A 21450-nucleotide genomic window follows, 5' to 3' on the forward strand; every position below is an offset into this window, starting at 1 on the left:
CTCTGATTTATAGAAAACAGCCATTCAAAGTCCATAAAAGTTAATCCCGACCAAGGAATTATTTGCCTAAAGTGAAATTTCCTCTCTCCGCTTTACCCACATGGGGAACTCTTAAAGGGCAGCTGCTTGGGGCTACCTGCTGCCTGAAAGCACCAATTCCCTAGACTGTTCACACAAGGTCTGCAGGGGTCCTTGCCTCAGTTTCTGAGGATCTCAAAACAAAGATTTTCCACAAAAATAAAGCATACTTCTCCTCAGGTGCTTCCTGAAGTCAAGCCAAAAGTCCTTTGTCCATGCAAAGTGTGCAATTGTCAGTGATCAGCAATTTAATGAAAACCCCATTTTCTTCACCACCTTTGACAACACGGTTCATCTAAGATCCAAAGAGTTTGTAGGCTGGCTTAAAAAAACAAAATAAAACAAAAACAAAAACCAAACCAAACCAAAAAAACAAAACAAAACAAAACCAAAGCAAACAAAAAAAAAAAAAAAAAAAGCCAAAAAAAAAAGTGCCTTTATAATGGAAAAGGGATTACAGATTATGGATTTTTTCCCTTTACTGCCGACAATATCCAAGCAAATTTCGTTCTCACTACCAAGTCACTCACAATGACCATGTACAGCATAAATTATAGTAGTGACTAGAAAATATTTTAATTCTACAAAGTTATATCTTCAATTAACCATCATCACTAAATTTCATGGTAGGCTGGAGCATGGTAAATATTTGCTGAGAGCATGTTGTTTGCTTTTCACTCATGAGGATTAATGCAAGTTAATCGCTAATCAACTCCAGTTACAGCAGGACAATACTGGAGACTCAGTATAGGGTTAGTGTCAAGACAGATTTTCTCCAAATAGATATAGGACTTATGGTAGTCAAATAATTTTTAGATTCACAGATTTGAGGAGTTAAACTACTCTGCTTCACTGTGCAGCCTCCATAGACTGAGATTTTTGTATATAACTTTTATGTCAAAATTTAACCAACTCAATCCAGCACATGTGATTTGCAAACATACTCTGCAGCACATGACTTTGAAGTTATGCTAGCTGGATCTATCTGAGGTGTTTCAGATCTTAGATACTATAATTTCAAGAAGTTCAGTTTCTGCCAACTCAGCAGATGTACAAACCTTTGCAGAGAAATGGTGAGAGCAGTTATCTCTTCCCCAGTGTAATGTGTGGCTTTCTTTCTGAGCAGCCTGTTGCTTGTGCAGTGTCTCTTCCCATCTTTTGAGCATGCCATCAGAACATACTCCTGCCTCAGGCGCTAGCGCTGCCTTGCCTCTACCCTAGTTAGAGGAATTATTTCCTTGAGTGGCAGTGAGTATTGTGGCTCGTGCAGCAATGGGTCCCTTTTTCCATGGGGAACTTTCTTTTTGTCTTTATCCTTAGGGTCTAGAAAATTTGCTCTTAAAAATGAGATTCCAGTCCTTTTCCTACAAATTGGGAATCTGGCTCACAAGCTGACCTTCTACAACAGTGTGTCTGGAATGGAAATACAGAAGTGGAGCTATTTGGTCTAGTTACCAGTTGTTGTTTACTAGAATAGTAAGAACATAATGTTTTAATATCCTAGGTCATAACTCATTATGACCTGGTTTAGATATGGCCAAACATCAAAGCTAACCAATGAGAAACAGACAGTGGAGCCTTGAATCACTCACTTCACTATTCTATAGATGTGTGGAGACATACAATTATTTTTCTGAGCTAAAGTTTTATTTGAAAACAAAAATATTCACAATCTGACTTTATGGCTTTTTTTATATATTTTGGCATGGTATATTGTATCGGGAAAAAAAAGTCTTTAATTAAAAGCAGCATTTTGAACATTACCCCAGACTTCATTTTTCATCTCTGGTTTTACTGTTTCTCTCCGTGTCCTGTCTCCTCACACATTCATTCCATGTGTTTAACCCCTACTTAAAACTTTTCATTGTTTCCTGTCCTATTGTTTTGCAAGTCCTCCTCTAAGGTCTCTGTGCCTACACAACATGCTCTGAAGATTGTCCATGTGGAGTGTAGCCCCTCATGCCTCTCCTCTCTGTTATGGGGTCTCCTTATTGTCCCTACAGAGCAAGTGGATGTGCTGCCAGGGCTGATGACCATTCTACCCAAGTCATGAGTGCTTTTCTAGTGTCATCAGTCCTTCTTGTACTAGAGAGCCAGGATATTACAGGAGAAAAAGGACCTTGTTCTGGCTAAGGACATGGACAGACATTTTATAGACATAAACTAGCTATCATTTATCAGCCCAAATTTTGGCTTTAATCTCTCTTTGCTACACTGTTTTGTCTAAAAGGTAGGCAGAACAGTACTGTCTACTGTCAGTGAGCACATTGAAACACATTTTTGCCAGTGCCTATGCTAAGGTCTCAAGTATTTACCTGAGACCAGCAGACAGAATTACCTGCAATCCCTTGTATGCTTCATGGTAAATGAGATGCCACAATTTAACATAAAAGTTTCGTTTCCATTTGCTCTACACACCAGCAGTTGTGCTGCTGACAGTAATGAAACCTCTAGTGACCGGCTAAGGTGCGTACATCTCAGGTGTATGCAGTGTGTACAGCCACACTGCAGACACATGATGGCACTTTTCATCAAATATGAAGAAATCTTGAACAGATGACCCAATGGGAGGCCGATCTCCCGTGGCCAAAAGTACCAGAGCTTACAATTTGTGCCACAATGCAGGTGCTTATCGGGGGTAGGATTAAGGTAGTGGAAAGTAGTTTTTAAATCATGACGACACTTTCTAGAGATCGCCAAAATAGATCATTGATGTTGCAGTTAATGAGTGACATGAAGCCAGCTTGGTAGGAGAGTTCTCAACTCCACACTTGGAACAATATAATGGAGCAGTGTTGAACAAGGCAGTGTCAGAGCTGTAAACAAAATATGTGTCCTGCTGTGGTGCCCCAGTAGCGTGGCTACTCACTGCCTGGCACTGTTAGCCCAAGGTGCTGTGCTGTGCAGATCAACCAAGAGCAAGCCTGGAAAATCTCATGCCACACTTGTATGTGCCTATTCCTTTAAACTGCACTCGTGATACAGGTAAGTCATCCAGGCTCACCAGTCAGTTCCAGGAGGATTCTGCCCAAAAATCTTGTGTATGGCCTCTTGCAATCTATGAAATAAGAGGAAATGATCTGAAAATTATGTTTAGATGAAGAAGCACTCAGGGAAACTATAGAAACTAATCCAATGAATGGCATAATGAAAAGTGTAGTAGTTCTGCTATAGTTTATGTGCTCAATTGTTTGCTTCTGTGAATACAATTGAAATAAATTTAGATTTTTCATTTATTTTGTCATAGGCTGAGTACTACTATGAATTCCTGTCTTTACACTCTTTGGATAAAGGCATAATGGCTGATCCAACTATAAATATCCCCCTGCTTGGAACAGTTCCTCATAAAGCATCAGGTTTGTACTGTTGATATTATAAATTTTGTTTCTGTAAAATATATTCTACAGCCAGTACAGTCTAAATATTTCATTATGAATTGCAGTTCTGAAGTTTATTGCCTAAAGCAATGCTTGCCACAGAGCCTGGCACCAAACAGTTTGTAATTGCCTTGCCTAAGTCCAGCAGTATATCTTGTCTGAGTCAAGACACATGAAGCTTTTATGTGTAGATAAATCAGCAGAAACTTGTGCAAAATTGTTGCATAAAATTCACAAATGCTATTACTTAAGTTGTACAAGTTTTGGAAAACAAATTCTTTGATCACTATCAGAAAAGTTATCAAATTATTCAGTTTCTCAGAAGTTGCAGTTTGTGGATGTTTTGCTTTCATGTGGGGTCATCAGGCATTCAGCTCAAAGACACAAGTTCTAGTTTAGGATATTATCATTTATCATTTATCCCCTAGTTGTGCATTCTTAATCCTTCACTGGAATTTACAGCTCCACAGCAGAGGCTGAGCCCAAGCAGATGCAAACGCTCCAGAAATGCCATGGTACATAGTGAGCTGATTTGAGTAAAAAAGCTTTCCATGAAAGATTATTGAATCTGGTTAGCTCTGAAGTGGATAAATAACAGTTTATGTGATCTCTTTCAGGGTTCATACGTGGTAGCCTCTGGTAGGAAGGCAGAAATATGTATCTGGATGACAGTGGTGTCTCAGAGATCATAGTTTCCTAAATTGCCTTAGCCAACCTGTGGGATAAATGTGGGAAAGAAATGAGCAATAAAACAGGAGGATTGGACTGCACATGAAGCACTGATATACAAGTTTTCATCTTTGATAAAACTTTATTCCTTCTCTCTTTTTCAGTGGGTTAATTCTGAAAGGTTGTGTATAATATTCTCCATTTTCAGTTTGCAGTAGATTGGCATTGAAGTAATGTTTCAATACCCCTTTTTGCCATGACACCTGGAATTTAGCATGAAGGATTGGTCTCTCCATTCAGTGTGGATTGAAGCAGTGGTATTGAAAATAGATTGGGTGAAAGATGGTATGATATTTGTACCACAGCTGCTGCAATTGAATTGGTTCCAAGCCCAACAAATGTCAAATAAAGATACTTAAAAGCAACCTAAAAGTCACAGAGGCCAAGTTGTTGTTAAGCATTATTTCCATCTCCTTGTAAAGCAGGTGAGATATGTGAAAAGCACTCTCTGCTGCACTCAGCACTCTCTAATTTCACCTAGTTTCTCCTTTAATTTGTAACTATCTAGAAAGGCTAGACCAAAATTACCTTTTCCTGATTGTGTTTAGGAAAACTTAATCTAAAAGTGCAGGGAGGCGGGAGATGAGAGCTCACAGTTGCAGCAGGAGGTCTGTTAACCATCATGATGGGAGATCTTATTAAAGCCAAAAAGGACTTACCCTGTTGGCAGCACTGGTACCTCAGTTCCAGGCCTAATAGGGTCATGTCTATGGTGTTCCCTTACATGGATCATGTGCAGGGCACCACTGCACTGGGTGTATATATAAGCAGAATTTAAGTGCTTTGGTGTTCCAGTGCTCAGTATCCACCCATACAGTACTCGAAGCATGTACACTGTTAATGGTGAGACACTACTATTATGGTGGGGTTTTTACACTCCCTGTTAGCTGGCCAAAACTAAGTAGTCCTAAGTAAATACATGCTATCAAGGTAGTGATTGTTTGCTACTTCGTAGTTACTGCTATAATTTAAATTTGGCAAAACAGAGTTGACAAATCTAGTCTAGTTTGCCTGGATCTACTGTGTTACCAGAGAATTTTTCTATATATACAGATGTCAGAAGAAATTCAACCACAAGCTTGTATTTAGTAACAAATCAACATTTATGGTATTTTTGGAAAAAGTGTTTTTGCCCAAAGAAAATTAATTGCCCTTACAGACAGTTAAGGAGAAATTAAAGGGGAAAGACAACTATAATAAATATGAGCATGGGAAACAAGAATGAGGATTAACTGATACCTTATTCAGAGGTAATTAAACCAATGGTTTTATAAAAATCAGTGGACTCTTGAAACTTCTTTGAGGATATCTTTCTCCATATAAGGCATATGAAGAGCTTTAGTGCAGTAGGGCCTCTCTAGCCTGTATTTGCCTTATGGCCAATGGTGAAGACCTGTGGAAGACCAAAAGGATGACAAGCACACGTGATACTTCCATTTACCCTCTCAGCTTTTACTACCTTCATCTTGATTTCCTGTGTCTTAAGTGATTTGTCTACTTTGTGAGCTCACTTGAGTTATACATCTCTCTTTCTAGTACTTCTCCAGGCTGTCCTTGAGTCTATGTCATCTTCTGTTATCTCCAATCACCTTGGCAAGGAGTTCACTGCTATCCATTGCGTGAAGATGCCCCTCCTGTCATTTCAATTCTGGCTGCAACAGCTTCATCTGATGGGCACTGGTCCTTGCACTGGTAGAGACAGTAGCCAATCTATAGTGATCATCCTATCCATGATTTTGTACACATCTATTATGTATCCCCTGATTTTTTTATCTCTTTACCAGACTTTGAAGAGTCACAACCTACTCAATTGCTTCTCTTTGGATGCAGCCTTGTCCTTCCCTTAGCTTTCTCTAATTTGGTATATCCTGAGATGAGGTACCAAATTCTCCTTGGATTTAAGTGAGATTTAAATCACTTAGGTTCCTTAGACTTATTTGAAAACCCATTCCCAAGTCCCAGAGTTGGTAGCTGATTCAGTGCTCACAACATGGATATTATTACACCTAAACACATGGTAAGATGTCAAGAAGGCTGGAGATGCTTTTCAGTGAGAGCTTAAAGAGCTAAGACTGCTCAGCTTGTGCAAAAGAAGATATTTGCGGGGAGTGTGGATATCTGCCTAATGAGAAGTAGCTGGCTTCTCATTTCTGACTGTAGGGGAAAGCCTATAAAGGTCCAGTGATTCAATCTGAGGTTAGCAAGTTCAAAACAAAGTGAGTCATTTTTGTGGCAGTGATTAACATCTTGAACATCACACTCAGAGAGGTAAACACAGCTATAGGTCTGTGCCCAGGAGCAATGTAGTGGCCTGTGACTGAGAAAGAGCTGGCCCCCTAAGTGACCTGAGTTGGCCCCTCCTGTCCCTGTCTGACCCAGGCAGTGCAGTGCTGGTGCAGGCTGGTGCGACCAGGCTGCTGGCACAGCACTACTTTGTGCGTTTCATGCAGCCCCCACAGTCCACCAGCCAGACTCAGGAGCCTTCTCTCCCTGCCCACTGCCAGTGCTGAGACATTAAAATATAGGTGCTGAACATCCAAAGATGCTGAAAATCTCTCCAAGCTCAGTGGCAGAAATCAGTGTCTTCTCTGAGTGCAGTGGGCTGCAGGACTGTGTATGGGCTCCCTCTCCTCTCCAGACCTTTCATGCCTGCTTCTGTTGAGATTGGTCATTCAAAGATGTCCCTTTAGCAGTCCCATCAGAGACTAAAGGTGGGTTTTGTTGTTGGCTTTGGCATATTTGCTTAGTGGGTAAGGCAATTGCTTGCAAACTTGAAGGGCTTGCAGACATACAGGAGTTACTGTCAGCCTGCTTCTACTGAAGACAATTTAGAGAACCTCAGTTTCCTAAGCAGAGGGAAAAGGCATGACCTCCCAGAAAAAAGGTATTAAACCTGAATCCTCTGCATCCTAGGAGAGCATTCTAATTACTACCTAAAATTAAATTAGGTTTCAGTCACTAGGTTTCCTTAGGTTACTTTTCAAATTTGTTAAACTTTCCTTGTTCCTGTTAGAGGAACAAGGAATCCTGCTCCAGAGGATACAGAAATGTGTATGTGCAGGAGAGGCTGTTTTCTGGCCTGGTGGTAGGAGGATGGTTAACAGAAAGAAGTCCATGTCTGTGATTCTCTCTCCTTGTTTTTAGCCAGTGATGGACAAATGTAGACTGCATCCTGAATTAGTGAAGCAGGGACCAGAGCTGAGGTTTGCCCTACTGCAGCCCTGCTCAGCACCGTGATGGGCCACAGGAGCTCATGGCCATGTTTTTTCATGCAAGGGACTTCTCTCTTTGGTTTGACTGTGGTGCTGTTGGTGGGTACTTAGCATTATTCAAACAGGCATAAAATGCAAAGATTCAGAAAGAGCTATGGGGCTTTATTTCAACTGTGAACCACCACAGAGTTCAGCCAGGATCCAGGTGGTTTTTGCTCACAGGAGGGTCCTTTACTGCATATCTGTGTGCCTAGCTGTTCAAACACGTGGTAAGTCAAAAAATACCAGAGTGGTCAGTGCTGGAATAAAAGGTTTATGATTTGTGGCCTTGGACTCTAGGGATGCATTGCTGGGTTTTTCCCTAAGCATTTAAACCACAGCCAGATCTCAGGGGAATTCAGGGGTTGCTACCAATTCAATGCAATCTAGATACAGCTACAGTGCTGTCATTAACAGTCTGCCACATCTTCCTCTCCATTGCAATTTGTTCGACTAAAACACATTCTAATCCAAGCACTGATCTCCTGCACTTATGCTATAAGAAGGTTACTGCAGTTTAAAAAGTTCACAGCATTTAAAATGTGTTTTTAAATAATCAGCTGTAGGAGTGTCCTTCTTGCCACCTGGTTGCCTGGTTTTGATCTTTGCAAAGGTTGATGCAAAAGCCCTTCGACTATGTAATTGCTTTAGAATGAGAACTGCAAGGGACCTTTCAGTTTGCAGGACTTACCAGAGGCAGAATGTGTTTTAGCAATAAATTATTCCATATTTTACCAAGGCACCAAATAACAAAAATGGCCAAATTATGGCTTGCAAAATTTTTATAACAAGCAATCTAAAACAACCCAAATGTAGGGCTTTTGGCTCTGTATTTTATTCAGAAATCTCACACCAGCTTTAGAAGAAAGGAATAAACAATTTCTATTAATTGGATTTGACATATTAAGCAGCTAAGAAGAGCCAATTTTGAAGAAAAGAGATAAAATCTTTTCATCTGAAGATTATTTGAGATCACTTGTGACAATCACAACAGAGAATTCCATAGTTCTGAGGTATTTGGCTTAATTCATCGTTAAAATACTCCAGATTTACTGGCCTTAATTAGTTGCTTAAACTCTTTGTATTTCAAAAGTGTTTGAATATTTTTCCTGGAAAGGCAATGTCCAAATGTCACTACACTTAACTAGTTCTGTCAGTGAGGTGTCTGTGTCTTTTTTTTAAAAACTGCACCCATGATCATACTTATCAAGTGTACCATTTTGTCAGCACTTTATGGAGTAAGTTTTGGTTAGATCAGGATCTTATTTAGGTAATAATTGCAATATCCAAATGAGAAAAACTTACCTAAAACAGCTTTTTTCCCCCAAAATATACGGTTTTACAGAAGTTATAGAAAATTCAGCATAGAAATGACCAGTTCAACTCAGAAAATTAAAAGTAGGCTTTCAGCTTGTTTTGATATATCCTTAGATACCTACCTCCACATGAGTAATTTTCCCATCTGCAAGAAAAGTATGGTTGTGTTATGACCACTGTCTGTGACTCTTGGGGTTATTTCAGCAAATGAGCATAAGCTCTTGTCCTGTTCTGCTTTAGTTCTAACCCTAGACCCACTTCTCAATAAAGAGATCTGTGTTACATTATTTCATCAATGGCATTCCTCCAAAGCTTAAATACATCTGTAATATTTTTTTTTTAGTATTGCAATGTATACTTTTATATGTATGTGTATATATGCATGTAAATATAAGTGTTATTGGTATTATTATCCCTTTAGTTGTTCAGGTTGGATTTCCTTGCCTTGGAAAACAAGATGGGGTCGCTGCATTTGAAGTGAATGTGATCATAATGAATTCAGAAGGCAATATTATTCTCCAGACCCCTCAGAACGCCATCTTCTTTAAAACCTGTCAGCAAGGTAACACTGAAGAAAACATGCTGGAATGCTGTTAGACCAGGTCACCTAACAGTCTTATGTTTCATTTAGAATAAGAGCTAGAGAGGATGGAAATGAAGCAGTCACACAATGTGTAGCAATCATGGTGAATTCCAGGCTTTCTGGCTTTGTGTGCATTTGCTGATCATTTACTGCATGTTTACTGAGCCTTTTCTTACAGAACTCCCTTAGCAGACAGGGTTGGAGGCATTTCTCCCTCCTCCTGTTCACTGCTCATCACATTAACATCTGTAGGATGTTAATTAAGGACATTGACACAGATGTATCTTTTGAAAAGCCCCTGTTAGCAAACAATTTGAGGTGCTTGGAGGAGAGCTAGTTCTGTGAAAGCAGGCTGAGGTTAACGTTTCCAGAAATGACACATTATCAGGGGAACTGACCTTCTGGGAACTATAGTAGGGACACTGGTATCAATTAATGCTGTCAGTGCCTTGGTTCCAGCTTGCTGTTGTTAGGTCCCTAAATCTCAAACTTGCACATCCAAACTGAATACAAAAATCTTAAATCGGAAAATTTCTGCAAAACCTGGTTTTACCTTCTCTGTAGCTCAGGTGTAACCTCTTGGCTTTTGATATAGGTAAAATGGTGGAAGCTGGTGTTCAGTACTTCCACTTATCAAGCAATAAGCACACAGAGGACACACTGGTAGAAAAAAAGCCATGAAGTTTTTGCAGTGTTTGCTTGGAAAGGAGAGCACTTGTTCAATCAATTGATCTATGAACCATAAGCACTATGTAATAAGACTTTCTGAATTAATTCGATATACCATAAACAACTATAATTATCACTTTAAGCTGAGGCGATGGAAATTGAAAAATCAGTGTCTAAGATAAGATAATTATCCCATATCATGTGCAATTGTATCGAATTAACTCATGAGAGGGCTGATGTACAAAGAACAAGAATTTTTTCTTTCCCTATTAAATCTTCATTCACAGTCCCACATTTTCTTCTCTGCACTATTTTCTCTGAGATAATTGGCTGTACTGTGGCTTCAAAGAGTGAGCAGTGGGAGCAAGAGCTGTTTATTCTTTGAAACCTCACTGTGCCCAAATAGTAAAGCTGCTTGTCCCCTTTGAAGCCTTGCTGCTGCCAATTAGCCCAGGGAAAGTGGAGGAGGGGGAGAAGAAGTGGGCAGAGAATCAGGAAGAAAAATTGAGGCTTAAAGTACACAAAATCAATCAGATCTCATGTATGAAGTTGTGTATCTGGTGTAAATACAACATAAAACTTTTCCTATCTTTATTTTTCAGTTCAGCTCAAAGATACTGAACTCAATAAACCTTGGAAATAGCATTGAAGTATTCTAATAGGGAGAGCAGAGTTACAGGTCTGTATTTTGGAAAATAGTGGTTTAAAGAGGAAGGGCTCCAAACTCAGTTTAGTAGTAGCAGTCATCCAGGTTATAATTACTCTGTTATTATTTCTTGTTACCATTTTTATATGAGTTGTAATATCTAACAATTTAGCAGTATTGCATCATATGACCTCTCAAGAAACCTGGGGTTGATTATTGTCCCAGTCCTTTGTTCATTGGAGCCAGCTGAAAGACACAAGGAAGATTTCCCAAACTTTAGAGACATGCAGAGGAGGAGCTTTCTCACATCACTTCTTCTAGCCCATACTGGAATAACTCCCATTACTGCCCTGTGTCTAGTAAGGTGTAAACAGCAGTGTTTTAGGACAGATGCTGAGAAGGATAAGAATGTCTTTAGTGGTTGGTATTATGTAGGTATGAGTTTTCTTCCTCTGAAAGATATCATACATGGTGAAGAGCTCCTGTCGGGGCCCTAGTCACTGATTCCAGTTATTCTTGGCCATACAGAAAGGCCCTAGCAGAGGAAATGAGGGGAACAAGGGAGCAGTTTTGTGGATAAGAGAGAATTTGTTGTGACTGAAAGGTAGTCACAAAGAAAAAATATGTTTTCCTACTTTTCTCCTTGAAATGGTATGTATTTAAGCATGCATTTTTTTAGTAATGAACAGCAGCTCTGCATTTAAGTACAAAGAGAGAAGCATTTCCAGAAAATGTCCTAGAATACATGGTTAGAAACAAAAAATCCTTTGCTACAATTACTACAGCTGCAGACAGCCTTACTTTTAAGGCATATCATTTTACCACCGAGGTTTTGAACCTTCTCACTTGGAATGTCACACAACAGAGCATCAAGATGAGGAGGTTTCGCCTACAACTGATCTCTACTGATGTTAAGTTTTTCTAATGGGAATAGTCAGTCTCTCCTGCCTGCCTTATTCTCTGTGAGGGATCTAGGAAGGCATTTTTGAGCAATTGTTTTTCTACCCAGCAGCCCTTTTTGATGGTGTTCCATAGGGCTTGTCTTCTTGTTTGATGGACTCTGGTGTTTTGAGGATGGTGGTGGCACCCAGAAGTGTCTCTCATCCTTGTATAATCCTGCCAGTGTTGCCAAATGCTTTTACGTCTTTGATCAATAATTGAGATATGAATGAGACTTGATGATGATGCAGAACTGTTGTGCAGGAGTGCTTTCATCTTCCTTTCTGGCCTTCTTCCTTTTAGCCTTGATGCTCACTCTTTCATGTGAACACAGATTTCATCATTGTCACCTCAGTAGTAACAGATGTGGTAATTAATGCAATGCAAGTTGCAGTGATATCTACTTCAGGGTGCAGAAATCGAAACTGGTCCTGCACACTAAGGGTAGGTCTAACCAGCCATGCAAGTTCTGCACTAAGTTGCCTGCTCATTTCCACACAGAAAATAAAGTACTGGATTGAGCAGAGCATCCACATTGCTCATGCACTTATAAAGCAGTAGAGGAATGAAAATACAGAGTCCACTACCAAGTGCATCATCCATGTGAACATCTATTTGTAGACTACTAAAAGAGAAACTAATTTATCTTGATGAAATCTTAGCTGAATTTCCATTTCTTCAGTGTTTGTCTGCCAGCAAATATTTTAACTCTTGTGTCAAAGAAATATATTAATCCTACTAAGATCTGGCTGGCAGCTGAAGTATATAACATTTTAATTAAGATTGTTGTTGTATTTTATGAAGCGGAATGTCCAGGAGGATGCAGAAATGGAGGGGTTTGCAATGAAAGACATGTCTGTGAATGTCCTGATGGATTTTATGGGCCTCATTGTGAGAAAGGTAATTTAATAAAGAATCTTAACTGTCTTCTTTACCATAATCTCAAAAAAAAAACTGTATCTCCTGCACTCTCCTGCACTGTAGGCTCTCCAAAAATTAAGAATGGCCTGTTCTAAAGATTTTGTATATTTTGAGTTCATAATGTAAGAGAATTGTTATTGTCATCCATGGTCTAGTGGAAATACGAATTGCTTACATGAAAAATATTTTCTCTTTCACAAATTGCTTTTAACAAAAACTGATGCAATAGCTAAGTGATCCCTAATCACAGGGAATCCATCTGGCAAGAAGATTAAATAAAATTCTTCTGCTAATGAGGACTAGCTGTGAAACAAAGCACAGTACTTTAGTTGCTCTGCATTTGTTTATTTGCAGATAAGATCAGATTTGTAAGCAGGCTGAAAACAAAAATGGGAAGATGAAGGGAAGATTCTCTTTCTCTTCCATGAGTGGATAATAGCCCAAACCAACGTTTCCAGGAGTGAAGAACCAGGAAATTGGTGTGACTTGGCAAGGAAACTAGATCTTCTTCCTATCCCTCCCTTCCCTTTCCCAGTGGCAGTGCCTCCCCAGGGTGACTGGAGACGCCCATCCCCATGGGCATCCTACTCCAATACAATCATTCACTCCCAGATACTCTGGCTGCATCAAAAATATTAAATACAAAGGATTTAGGACTGTTCTCTGACCTGGAGGGTGACTGGCATAGCTTACATTCATATGTTTAAAAAGCTCTTACCTCCCAACATACCCATTACAACCTCACTCCTGGGAGGAGCCTGTGGTCACTACTCATCCCAGGACCATGGCCAGGAGGATTTGCTGTCAGCCGGGACAAAGCCGAGCCACTAACAATTTCACAAGGCCATTAGGCCCCATGCCTGGGTGCTGTTTAACTCACCAGCATGGACCCAACCTCACTGCATGTACCAATTGTGGGCAACCACAAAGTGAAGCATTGCCCCCTAACATGCCTCCCTGAAGAGCCTTTTGGGGTGGCCACAAGGCAGAGAGGTCTTGGAAGAGCACAGGGGCTCCAGAGAAGATTCACTGGGAGCATGCAGGACAGTTTGGCTGTGCAGCAGGCTTTCCTAGCCAAAAGTAGGTAGCCATGCTTATGCTCAGGTATGCAGGAGTAGGGAAGGTTCATTGTAAAGACTGCCTGGGAACCCCACTGAGTTACTGATCCCTCTGAGATAGTCCTGCCTGCACAGCTGAGGAACCAGAATACAGTTGCAGAGAGGACTTCTCTGGGGGGATTTTACATATATGTAGTTTGTAGGTGCATGTGAGTACTTTGCTCTCCCCCATCTGGTATTAAACTATACAAGAGGCAATTTCTGTTTACATAGGAATCCGTTTTGAACTTGAATTAGCCTACAGTTTTTAGTAGCACTATACAGACATTTCCAGATACAAACCAAAGATATAATAAATTTAACCCCCTACCAGAGGCACTTTGCAAAGGTGACTTAGAACAATAAGCAGAAGGAAAAGTAGCTTAAGGAGTCAATGTGCCATGTATTTAAATACCAGGAAGGTATTGACATTTGGACATGGCCACCAGCAATGCTTTTTCTGCACTTCCCACTCCTCAGCACTGTGTGTTCCTCGCTGCATGAACGGTGGGCTCTGCATCACACCTGGCCTCTGCATCTGCCCCCCAGGGTTCTACGGCATCAACTGCGACAAAGGTAAACGCCAGCCAAGGCCCCGAGCTCTGCACGCAGCAGCCTCTCTTTATTCACCTGTGGCAATTTCCCTCTAGGAGTGCATTTTGGAAAGTCAGGCAAACGATAAATAAGTTTTGGTTCTTAAAATGGATGCTGTAGCACAGCCCGGCAGCTGCTGGAAGAATATAGGAATTTGCAGGTATCCATACATCCCATCTCTGTGAAGGGTAGTTTGGATAATCACTTCAGTTGATCCACTGAAAACTGTGGATCTTACCACAAAAATCACTTCTATTTCTGGGGCGAGAAAAAAGAATTACAAAAAAAAAAAAAAAATCTCTATTTGAGCTCCAATTTGCTGTAGTCAAATTAATTTTACTAATTATTTACTACATTAATGTGCTGCATCTGGACACATGAAAAAATATGCAAGCTATTCATTTTTTCTTGCTGAATTAGGACTCATGAAGGGTAAAAACCAACAATCAACTGAACTGTTCAGAACAGTAATTGGGAACAGTCTAAACTACCATGTAGAAAAAACCAAGTAATTTCCTGCAGAAATGTAACTGACCTGCTCATGGCAGAATGCCGTCCTCCATTTGTCATTGCAGGTCTATATGAAGTAAAGACTGAATGCAAAAAGTCCTAGAGGACTTTTCAGCACAATAGTGGGAACTTTCCTATTACTTTGAACAAACTGTTGGTGTCAATGCCCTCACATCTTTGAGCAGATTTTCACCACATTTAGAAAATGCTTCAAATGTGCACTTTAATTGAATGCTCCCAATGTCTTGAAGGATTAATGTGAATCCCAGCTGTTTGGTGAAAAGTCACATCTAACACAATGTAAGTTATTTGGCAGCTGAGAGTCAGAGCATTTGCATCTATGTCACCACACAGAAAAACTCACGGAGATTTCTTTTTAGTCAAAGGATTACTTAAGAACTGCAGTGAAATGTCCTCTTGTAGAAGTAGTCCTAGGCTGTGCTCCTTTTATCAGATACTGGCAGTTTCAATTGCAATAGTGCCTTAATCCTTCAATGAGCTTTATGTGTGGAGGTTGAGAAAGATGTAGCAGTCTATCCTCAGAGAGCTCACTGCCGTATTGTTCACTTGTCTCATTCTATATTGCCTTGTGTGTGTGCCCATGTAAAGCATTATGTAGGAATAACTGCATTTCAGTCTTACTTTGTAAACTAGATGAAAAGAGGTTAATCCTCCTTTTACAACCTACTCAATGTTTATTTATAATGTACAGCAGAGAGCATTAAGTCCAAGTTAGTCCTAGTTCGTATTAATGACTTCCTTTTTTTTGTTTCAGCAAACTGTACAACAACCTGTTTCAATGGAGGGACATGTTTCTATCTGGGAAAATGCATTTGTCCTTCAGGCTATGAAGGAGACCAATGTGAAATTAGTGAGTAGCATCTCTGTGTGCTTGCTTTCTTTTGCATCAGCTTCTTCTAGTGTCAATGCCAGAATAGTAACATGTGACCTGCCTCTGCTGGGCTCAGAGCAAAGGTCTCACACAGCAGTTTGGGACCCTCAGAGTCAGATGCCACATGCCTCCAAACAAGTTTCCTACTCAGAAGTTTGATTCATTTCTGGACCACTCACCCCCTGCCCTGTTCTGTTTTCACTAGTAACCAGGCATGGTAACAATCCTCAAGCCGTAAGTATGCAAGCAATGCCCTGTGGCAGACAGATGTGCTGCCATGCCAGGCTTGTAGGGTGCATCTATTTTCAAACATTATGGCAAATCACACTTGGGCACAGCAGATTCAGTTTGAGCTGTCACCTCTGAAAGGACTACTATAATTTGGGAATTAAAATATTTGGGGCAAAAGGAGGACTGAGCTGTAAGAGCTGAGAGCTTTCCTGTAACATGCAGAGTTACATTCACAAGGTAACTTGAGGATGTACTACCAGACCTCATTCTTTCTGGACTTAGAACTTCTAACAGGACACGGTGCAGGAAAGCTTTCCCTGCTGTAAATATTCCCCAGCACCTTCACAGGAGTATGGGGAGTAGTATTTGGCCTAGGATGTGTAAATGCTGATTTTTTAATATAGGTCAGTAGAAACTAGCTCTCCTCGCAATTAGGAAATTTTTATCACTTTGGAAACAACTTGCTATCAGCCAATACACAACAACAAGTGAATTACTGTGCAAAGAAAGTACACAGATACAGTAAGACCTAAGTTTTGCTCAGTCTTTATGTGTAGATAGGTGTGTGTAAATGTTTCAACATGTCTCTATGCATTACAAAGCATTTTGCAACTCCTTTTTACAGCATTATAAATTTAGGGGGAAAGGAGCAACAAAGCTTTATTGTTTTTAAGTTAATAAAGATTGCCCATTGGTATAAATTCAGATCATATGCCACGAGAACAACAGTGTGGGTTTTCACTGGATTTACCTTTGCTTACACCAAGTTCAAATTTGATTATTTGGCAGAACCCCATTTCTTTCTTCAGTCCCCAAAAAACCAACATTGTTGACATTTTTCAGATGAAGATTAAAGCTTGATTCAAAGAGAGAAGCATGTATTTTATGTTTGGTGGTGTTTTTTTTACAGGAGAATTCTTAGAACTGTTATTGCAGCATGTATAATTAAGGGCAGTTCATTTAATTGATCTGTCTGAGGAGCTGAAGCTCATATTTGTCTACTGCTGATTGGGATAAGTGCAACTGTTTTGGCTTCCTGGAAAGGTTTACCTGAGAAACTCAAATTAAATTAACTAAAATATAGGCAGTAAACTAGTTTCTGTACAAAAGAAAAAAAAAGCAAATTCAGATTATGGTATGCTAAGACCTAAACTAGGACAATGTCAATGGCAGCAAGGAAAGCTGTGCACTTACTCTGGCTCTTGTAAAGCCAGGACTGCAATTGTTAGACTCTGATTGACAGCTGTCATCACTTCTGGGCACTGCACCAGCACAGCAGTGGAAGATTGCAAGAAATCTAGACAAGGCTTAGAAACACCAGAGCAGAAACACAGCTCAGTCCATTTTCTTAGATCCAGGGCCAGCTACATTCAGTCATGGGATTCTTAAAATAATGAGGGGGGAAACCTTTCAACAGGCAGAAAGCCATCTTCTGAAAATTGCAAGGTTTTGTTGTTGTTGTGGTTTTTCTAGCATTGGGTATAGGTTTTCAGTGCTTGTGTAATAATTGAATCCCTCTGTAAGACTCCTGGGAAGTGTATTGAACCCAGTCTACAAGACTAACAAGCATTCACAATCTTCCAGATTTTTTTCTGGTTATAGGTATGCATTGTCTCTAACTGGTGTTTCACTTTGAATCCAGAGTTCTATTTTGCTTTGGATTCCTCCCCTACTTGTCACCAGCTGTTTTGTTGCTTTTTCCATTTCTTAGTCAATAACAGAGAGAGTTATTACTCTTTCCTTCATACTGGGACAATATCTTAGTCCAATGTTATTTGAGCTGTGCTGAGACAAATGCTTGCAGGTTGCAACATGGTGGAAGTTGGTGTCACATCTCTTGACCCATATCTTCCAGATTTACTTAAAGAACTAGGAAAATTCATTGATTTCTTTAGCATTGTCTTTCCAGTTGTTAATTACTTGGGATGCAAATGTTTGCAAATTAGAATGCTTAAAGTTTCCCTTCCCCAGAGGCTCCTGCAGAGGAATTGTGCTTTTACAGAAACTCTCCTCAGCACAGTTTGTTCCATCAACTGCTTATGAAACTTCTTTCAGGGTTATTAAAATGATTATGTAGAATAGAAATTAGTGTTTCCTTTATATTGACAATACACATGTGCATCACAAAGGTCTGCAGGGGCTGAGGGCTAAGCAGGCACTGTCTGTGATGTTGAGCTCCCAAGAGGGCAGTCTGTGATCATGAAATGAGGTTTTCAGCATAGTAAGCCAGTGTTGATGCTTAAATTATGATGTGCAGGTCTCAGTTAATACCTTTCTTAAAAAAATTTATAAAATAAAGGAAAGGGAAAGGGAAAGGGAAAGGGAGCAGTTTGCTGCCCCAGATTCCAGTTTTTGTTTGCTCACAGATTTAGGTAAATATTGGTGTTAAATCTAGGAAGGGTGCCTTTGTTTTCTCTTTTCTGAAGAACCTAGGAAGTCTAGTGGCATTAGAAAACATAAAAAATGGTTTTGGACAACAATGAGAAAAGCTGCACTGGTACATATGGGCACCAAGGTGGCAGGAAAGTGAGGGTGCAGTTCCTGGTGGCTAAGAGTGCCCAGGAAGTGATTGTGAGCCTCCCTCAGCCTGGGAGTGACTGAGTTCGTGGGCTCTGTGTTTCCCTTCCCAGAGATGAGTGAAGATTTCATTAGTTCAGAAATGCAGACAAATTCTGACCAGGTATAGGCAGTCTGATGATGGGACATTGAATGTTAAGTTTGGGGCAGGTCCCTGGTGCATCATACCCAGCATGAAAGAAAGAAATTGAGTGTGGTTCTCCACCAGTGGGGGCCTCCTCAGTCCCAGGTTCCAGGTGATCAGGGCCAAACAAGACTTCCTACAACAACAACAACAACAACAACACCTGACCCAGCCTATGCCTTGGGCAAAGTCTGTTTGTGAAGGAAAGTAATTTCCAGACCAAGAGCCCGGAAAAATGTCTGCCAGTTCCGATTACTGTTAGCAAAGCTGCTCTGTTCTTTGCAAGCAGGAAAGAAGGGCAAGTATTTTTAATGTGCCCTTAGTTTCTGAGCTGCCATGTGGAACATCCCTCATTGCACCATCCACAGCACCATGGTGCTCCCAGCCTGTGCTACAAGCTGATGGGCCCAGCCAATCTATTTACTGTCTGCAAGTAGCAGCTATACCTGTCATTTCCAGAGTATTTTACTGCTCGCAGATGTCACCAGATTTTTTTTCTTCTGGGACCCCTCAGGTTTGGCTACCACTCTTTGGAACTGCATAGTCTGGGCAGTGCTGCCTCCCCTGTAAAGGGTGAGGAGAGCAGGAGTCAGTACTGACCAGTCATGTGGGGGATTCTGCAGAGGCAGAGTGGCACAAACCTGGGCAAAAGCTGCAAGGTCACACAGCTTTTGGCCATGCCAAATTATTGTCATATTTTCAAATGAGAAGAACGCTTATAAATTGGAAGCACAGACTTGCAGCAGAATCTTTCCTGATGGATCCATAGTGCACACTCTAACATCTGATGAGTTTTTCAGGTACAGGGCAAACTTGTCTAGGCACTTGCCTCCAGCAGGCACAGGGGACTAAGACCTTTGTTTCTATATTTTAAATTTCTAGGTAAATGCCATCAACCCTGTCGAAATGGAGGCAAATGTACTGGTAAGAATAAATGCAAGTGCTCCAAAGGCTACCAGGGAGACCTGTGTTCAAAGCGTAAGTACCAAAGCTGTAAGTACCATCCATCAGTCCTTGTGGGAACACTGAGCTCACTGTGCAGTATCTTTTTTACATAACATCAGTACTAATAGTTTGTTGTCAAAGTAGGTCAAGTTATTTTACTTTCTGGATGTACATCATACACCAGACTTAAGGAAATTACGAAACCAGAAACATTTTTTTACAGAAGTGTCCTCACAGTCTCTTCTGTACTCTTGAGTTTCTATAAAACAGCAGTGTGTCAGCTCAGCAAGTAGCAGCTTAGTAATAGAGAAATGCTTAATTAAATGTCAATACTTTGCCATGTTAAAATACAATAAGAACACTTCATGAGTGGGGTGCTGGGGACTGCTCTACTTCTCACGCTGGTTCTGGTGGATGCTCAGCTCTGCTGTACAACCTGATTCTCTGGCCAGGGGCTGAGCCAGACCTTGCAGGTAAAGAGATGGGTGTGGACTGTTTCAGGGCTCTGACTGCGCTCAGTGCAAAGGTACAGATTTACTTTGAGAACCACAGCCTGTGCCAGGACCAGCCCATCATGTGAAACAGCAGGGAGAGCAAATGTGTGACTGTCTCAGGATGAAATGTCAAGAGACCAGGTGTATGTGTTCATTTTTCACAGCTGTCTGTGAACCCAGCTGTGGCCTGTATGGCACCTGTGTGGAGCCCAACAAATGCCAGTGCAAAGAAGGCTGGCACGGGAGACACTGCAATAAAAGTAAGTGAGAAACAAACCCTAAGAGTTGTATCTGAGGTGTTACACACCCAGTGCTGTACAGAAATGAGTGCCTCAAGAGCCTTTCCAGCATCATTAATGATACCACACTCCTTTTTCTCTAATCTTTAATCCAGGCAATAAAACAAAGGTTTTCAATACTCCATAATTTTACCTACTTAAAAAAAATTCATAATAATTTGAAAGTGTTTTATCAAGACCATTTTTGTATTAGAAATTCCAGAATCTGGTATAGAGGAGGACCTTGCATGTCTTCCAACCATGGCATGGAAGGGATCCAATTCCTTCAATACTCCTCAGTAATACCAGCTAGCTTTGAAATGCTGGGTAGGTATTTTTAAATGTGAAACTCTGACAGGTTTTAAAACTGATTGAAACTTAGAAAAAAATGTAATGTCCTTTAGAAATTTTTTGAAAAACTTGAAGAATTATGCAAGATCTGTTCTTAGCAACTTCACCTCTTCTCCTCTTCCCACCCATGTTCCACAGCATACAAAATACATTGCCCCAAAGCAAAGTTCTTCGAATGAATTTCTGTTGTGCTTTTTGGTCCATTTAACCATCTATTGTAGCAACTGATCCTTTCACTGGGATTAAAATGGTACTGTATAATTATTTGAAATACAATTGGATATATCCAGTAAGAACTTCAGATTTAATTTTATGTTTCATGTGCAACAATACTGTATCAGCAGATCTTCAATATGTGATCTTTATATACTCCCAAAAGATACTAATGTATATCACTGTTGGCTACCAATTCACATGTCGTGTTTTATGTGTCAATAATAAAAAAGTTGAAAAATTTTGCAGCTACAAAACCAATCACCCATAAGGAATGTGAACCTTATATTGCAGCATCAACTGAATGTTCAGTTTTATTAAAACCTGTTGATGCATATGATTTTTGTCACATCAAAATGTATTATAAAAAATACAGTATTTTCATTAAAAACGAAGTATTATCCAACTAAGATGGATTTTGCTGTGAAAATTAGGTTTGCTGTGAAAATTGGGAGTCTGATTTTCTGTTGTTACCTAGTGGATTTGTGTTTAAGTATTCATGCTACTCTCTGAAGGAGAAATACCATTCACATAAGTTATGGTTAGAAAAAAGATATAGGGAAATGAACCACTATGAACTACAGTTCATAAGTTTGGTGTGAACTTTTTCTTCCTGTCATACTCTTCCTGTAAA

General features: G+C 40.2%; 1 protein-coding gene across 1 annotated transcript in view; it reads left to right on the forward strand.

The window, feature by feature from the left end:
* WIF1 (WNT inhibitory factor 1) overlaps positions 1-21450 on the forward strand; it is a 37133-nt gene that overhangs the window by 13830 nt on the left and 1853 nt on the right. Inside the window, exons 3-9 of the mRNA XM_053978914.1 lie at positions 3326-3434; positions 9174-9314; positions 12394-12489; positions 14088-14183; positions 15487-15582; positions 19418-19513; positions 20139-20234. Coding sequence (XP_053834889.1) covers positions 3326-3434; positions 9174-9314; positions 12394-12489; positions 14088-14183; positions 15487-15582; positions 19418-19513; positions 20139-20234 — 730 coding nt within the window. The remainder of the gene's footprint in view (positions 1-3325; positions 3435-9173; positions 9315-12393; positions 12490-14087; positions 14184-15486; positions 15583-19417; positions 19514-20138; positions 20235-21450) is intronic.

The sequence above is a fragment of the Vidua macroura genome, chromosome 5, assembly GCF_024509145.1.
Source record: "Vidua macroura isolate BioBank_ID:100142 chromosome 5, ASM2450914v1, whole genome shotgun sequence".
In the NCBI taxonomy this organism is placed as follows: Eukaryota; Metazoa; Chordata; class Aves; order Passeriformes; family Viduidae; genus Vidua; species Vidua macroura.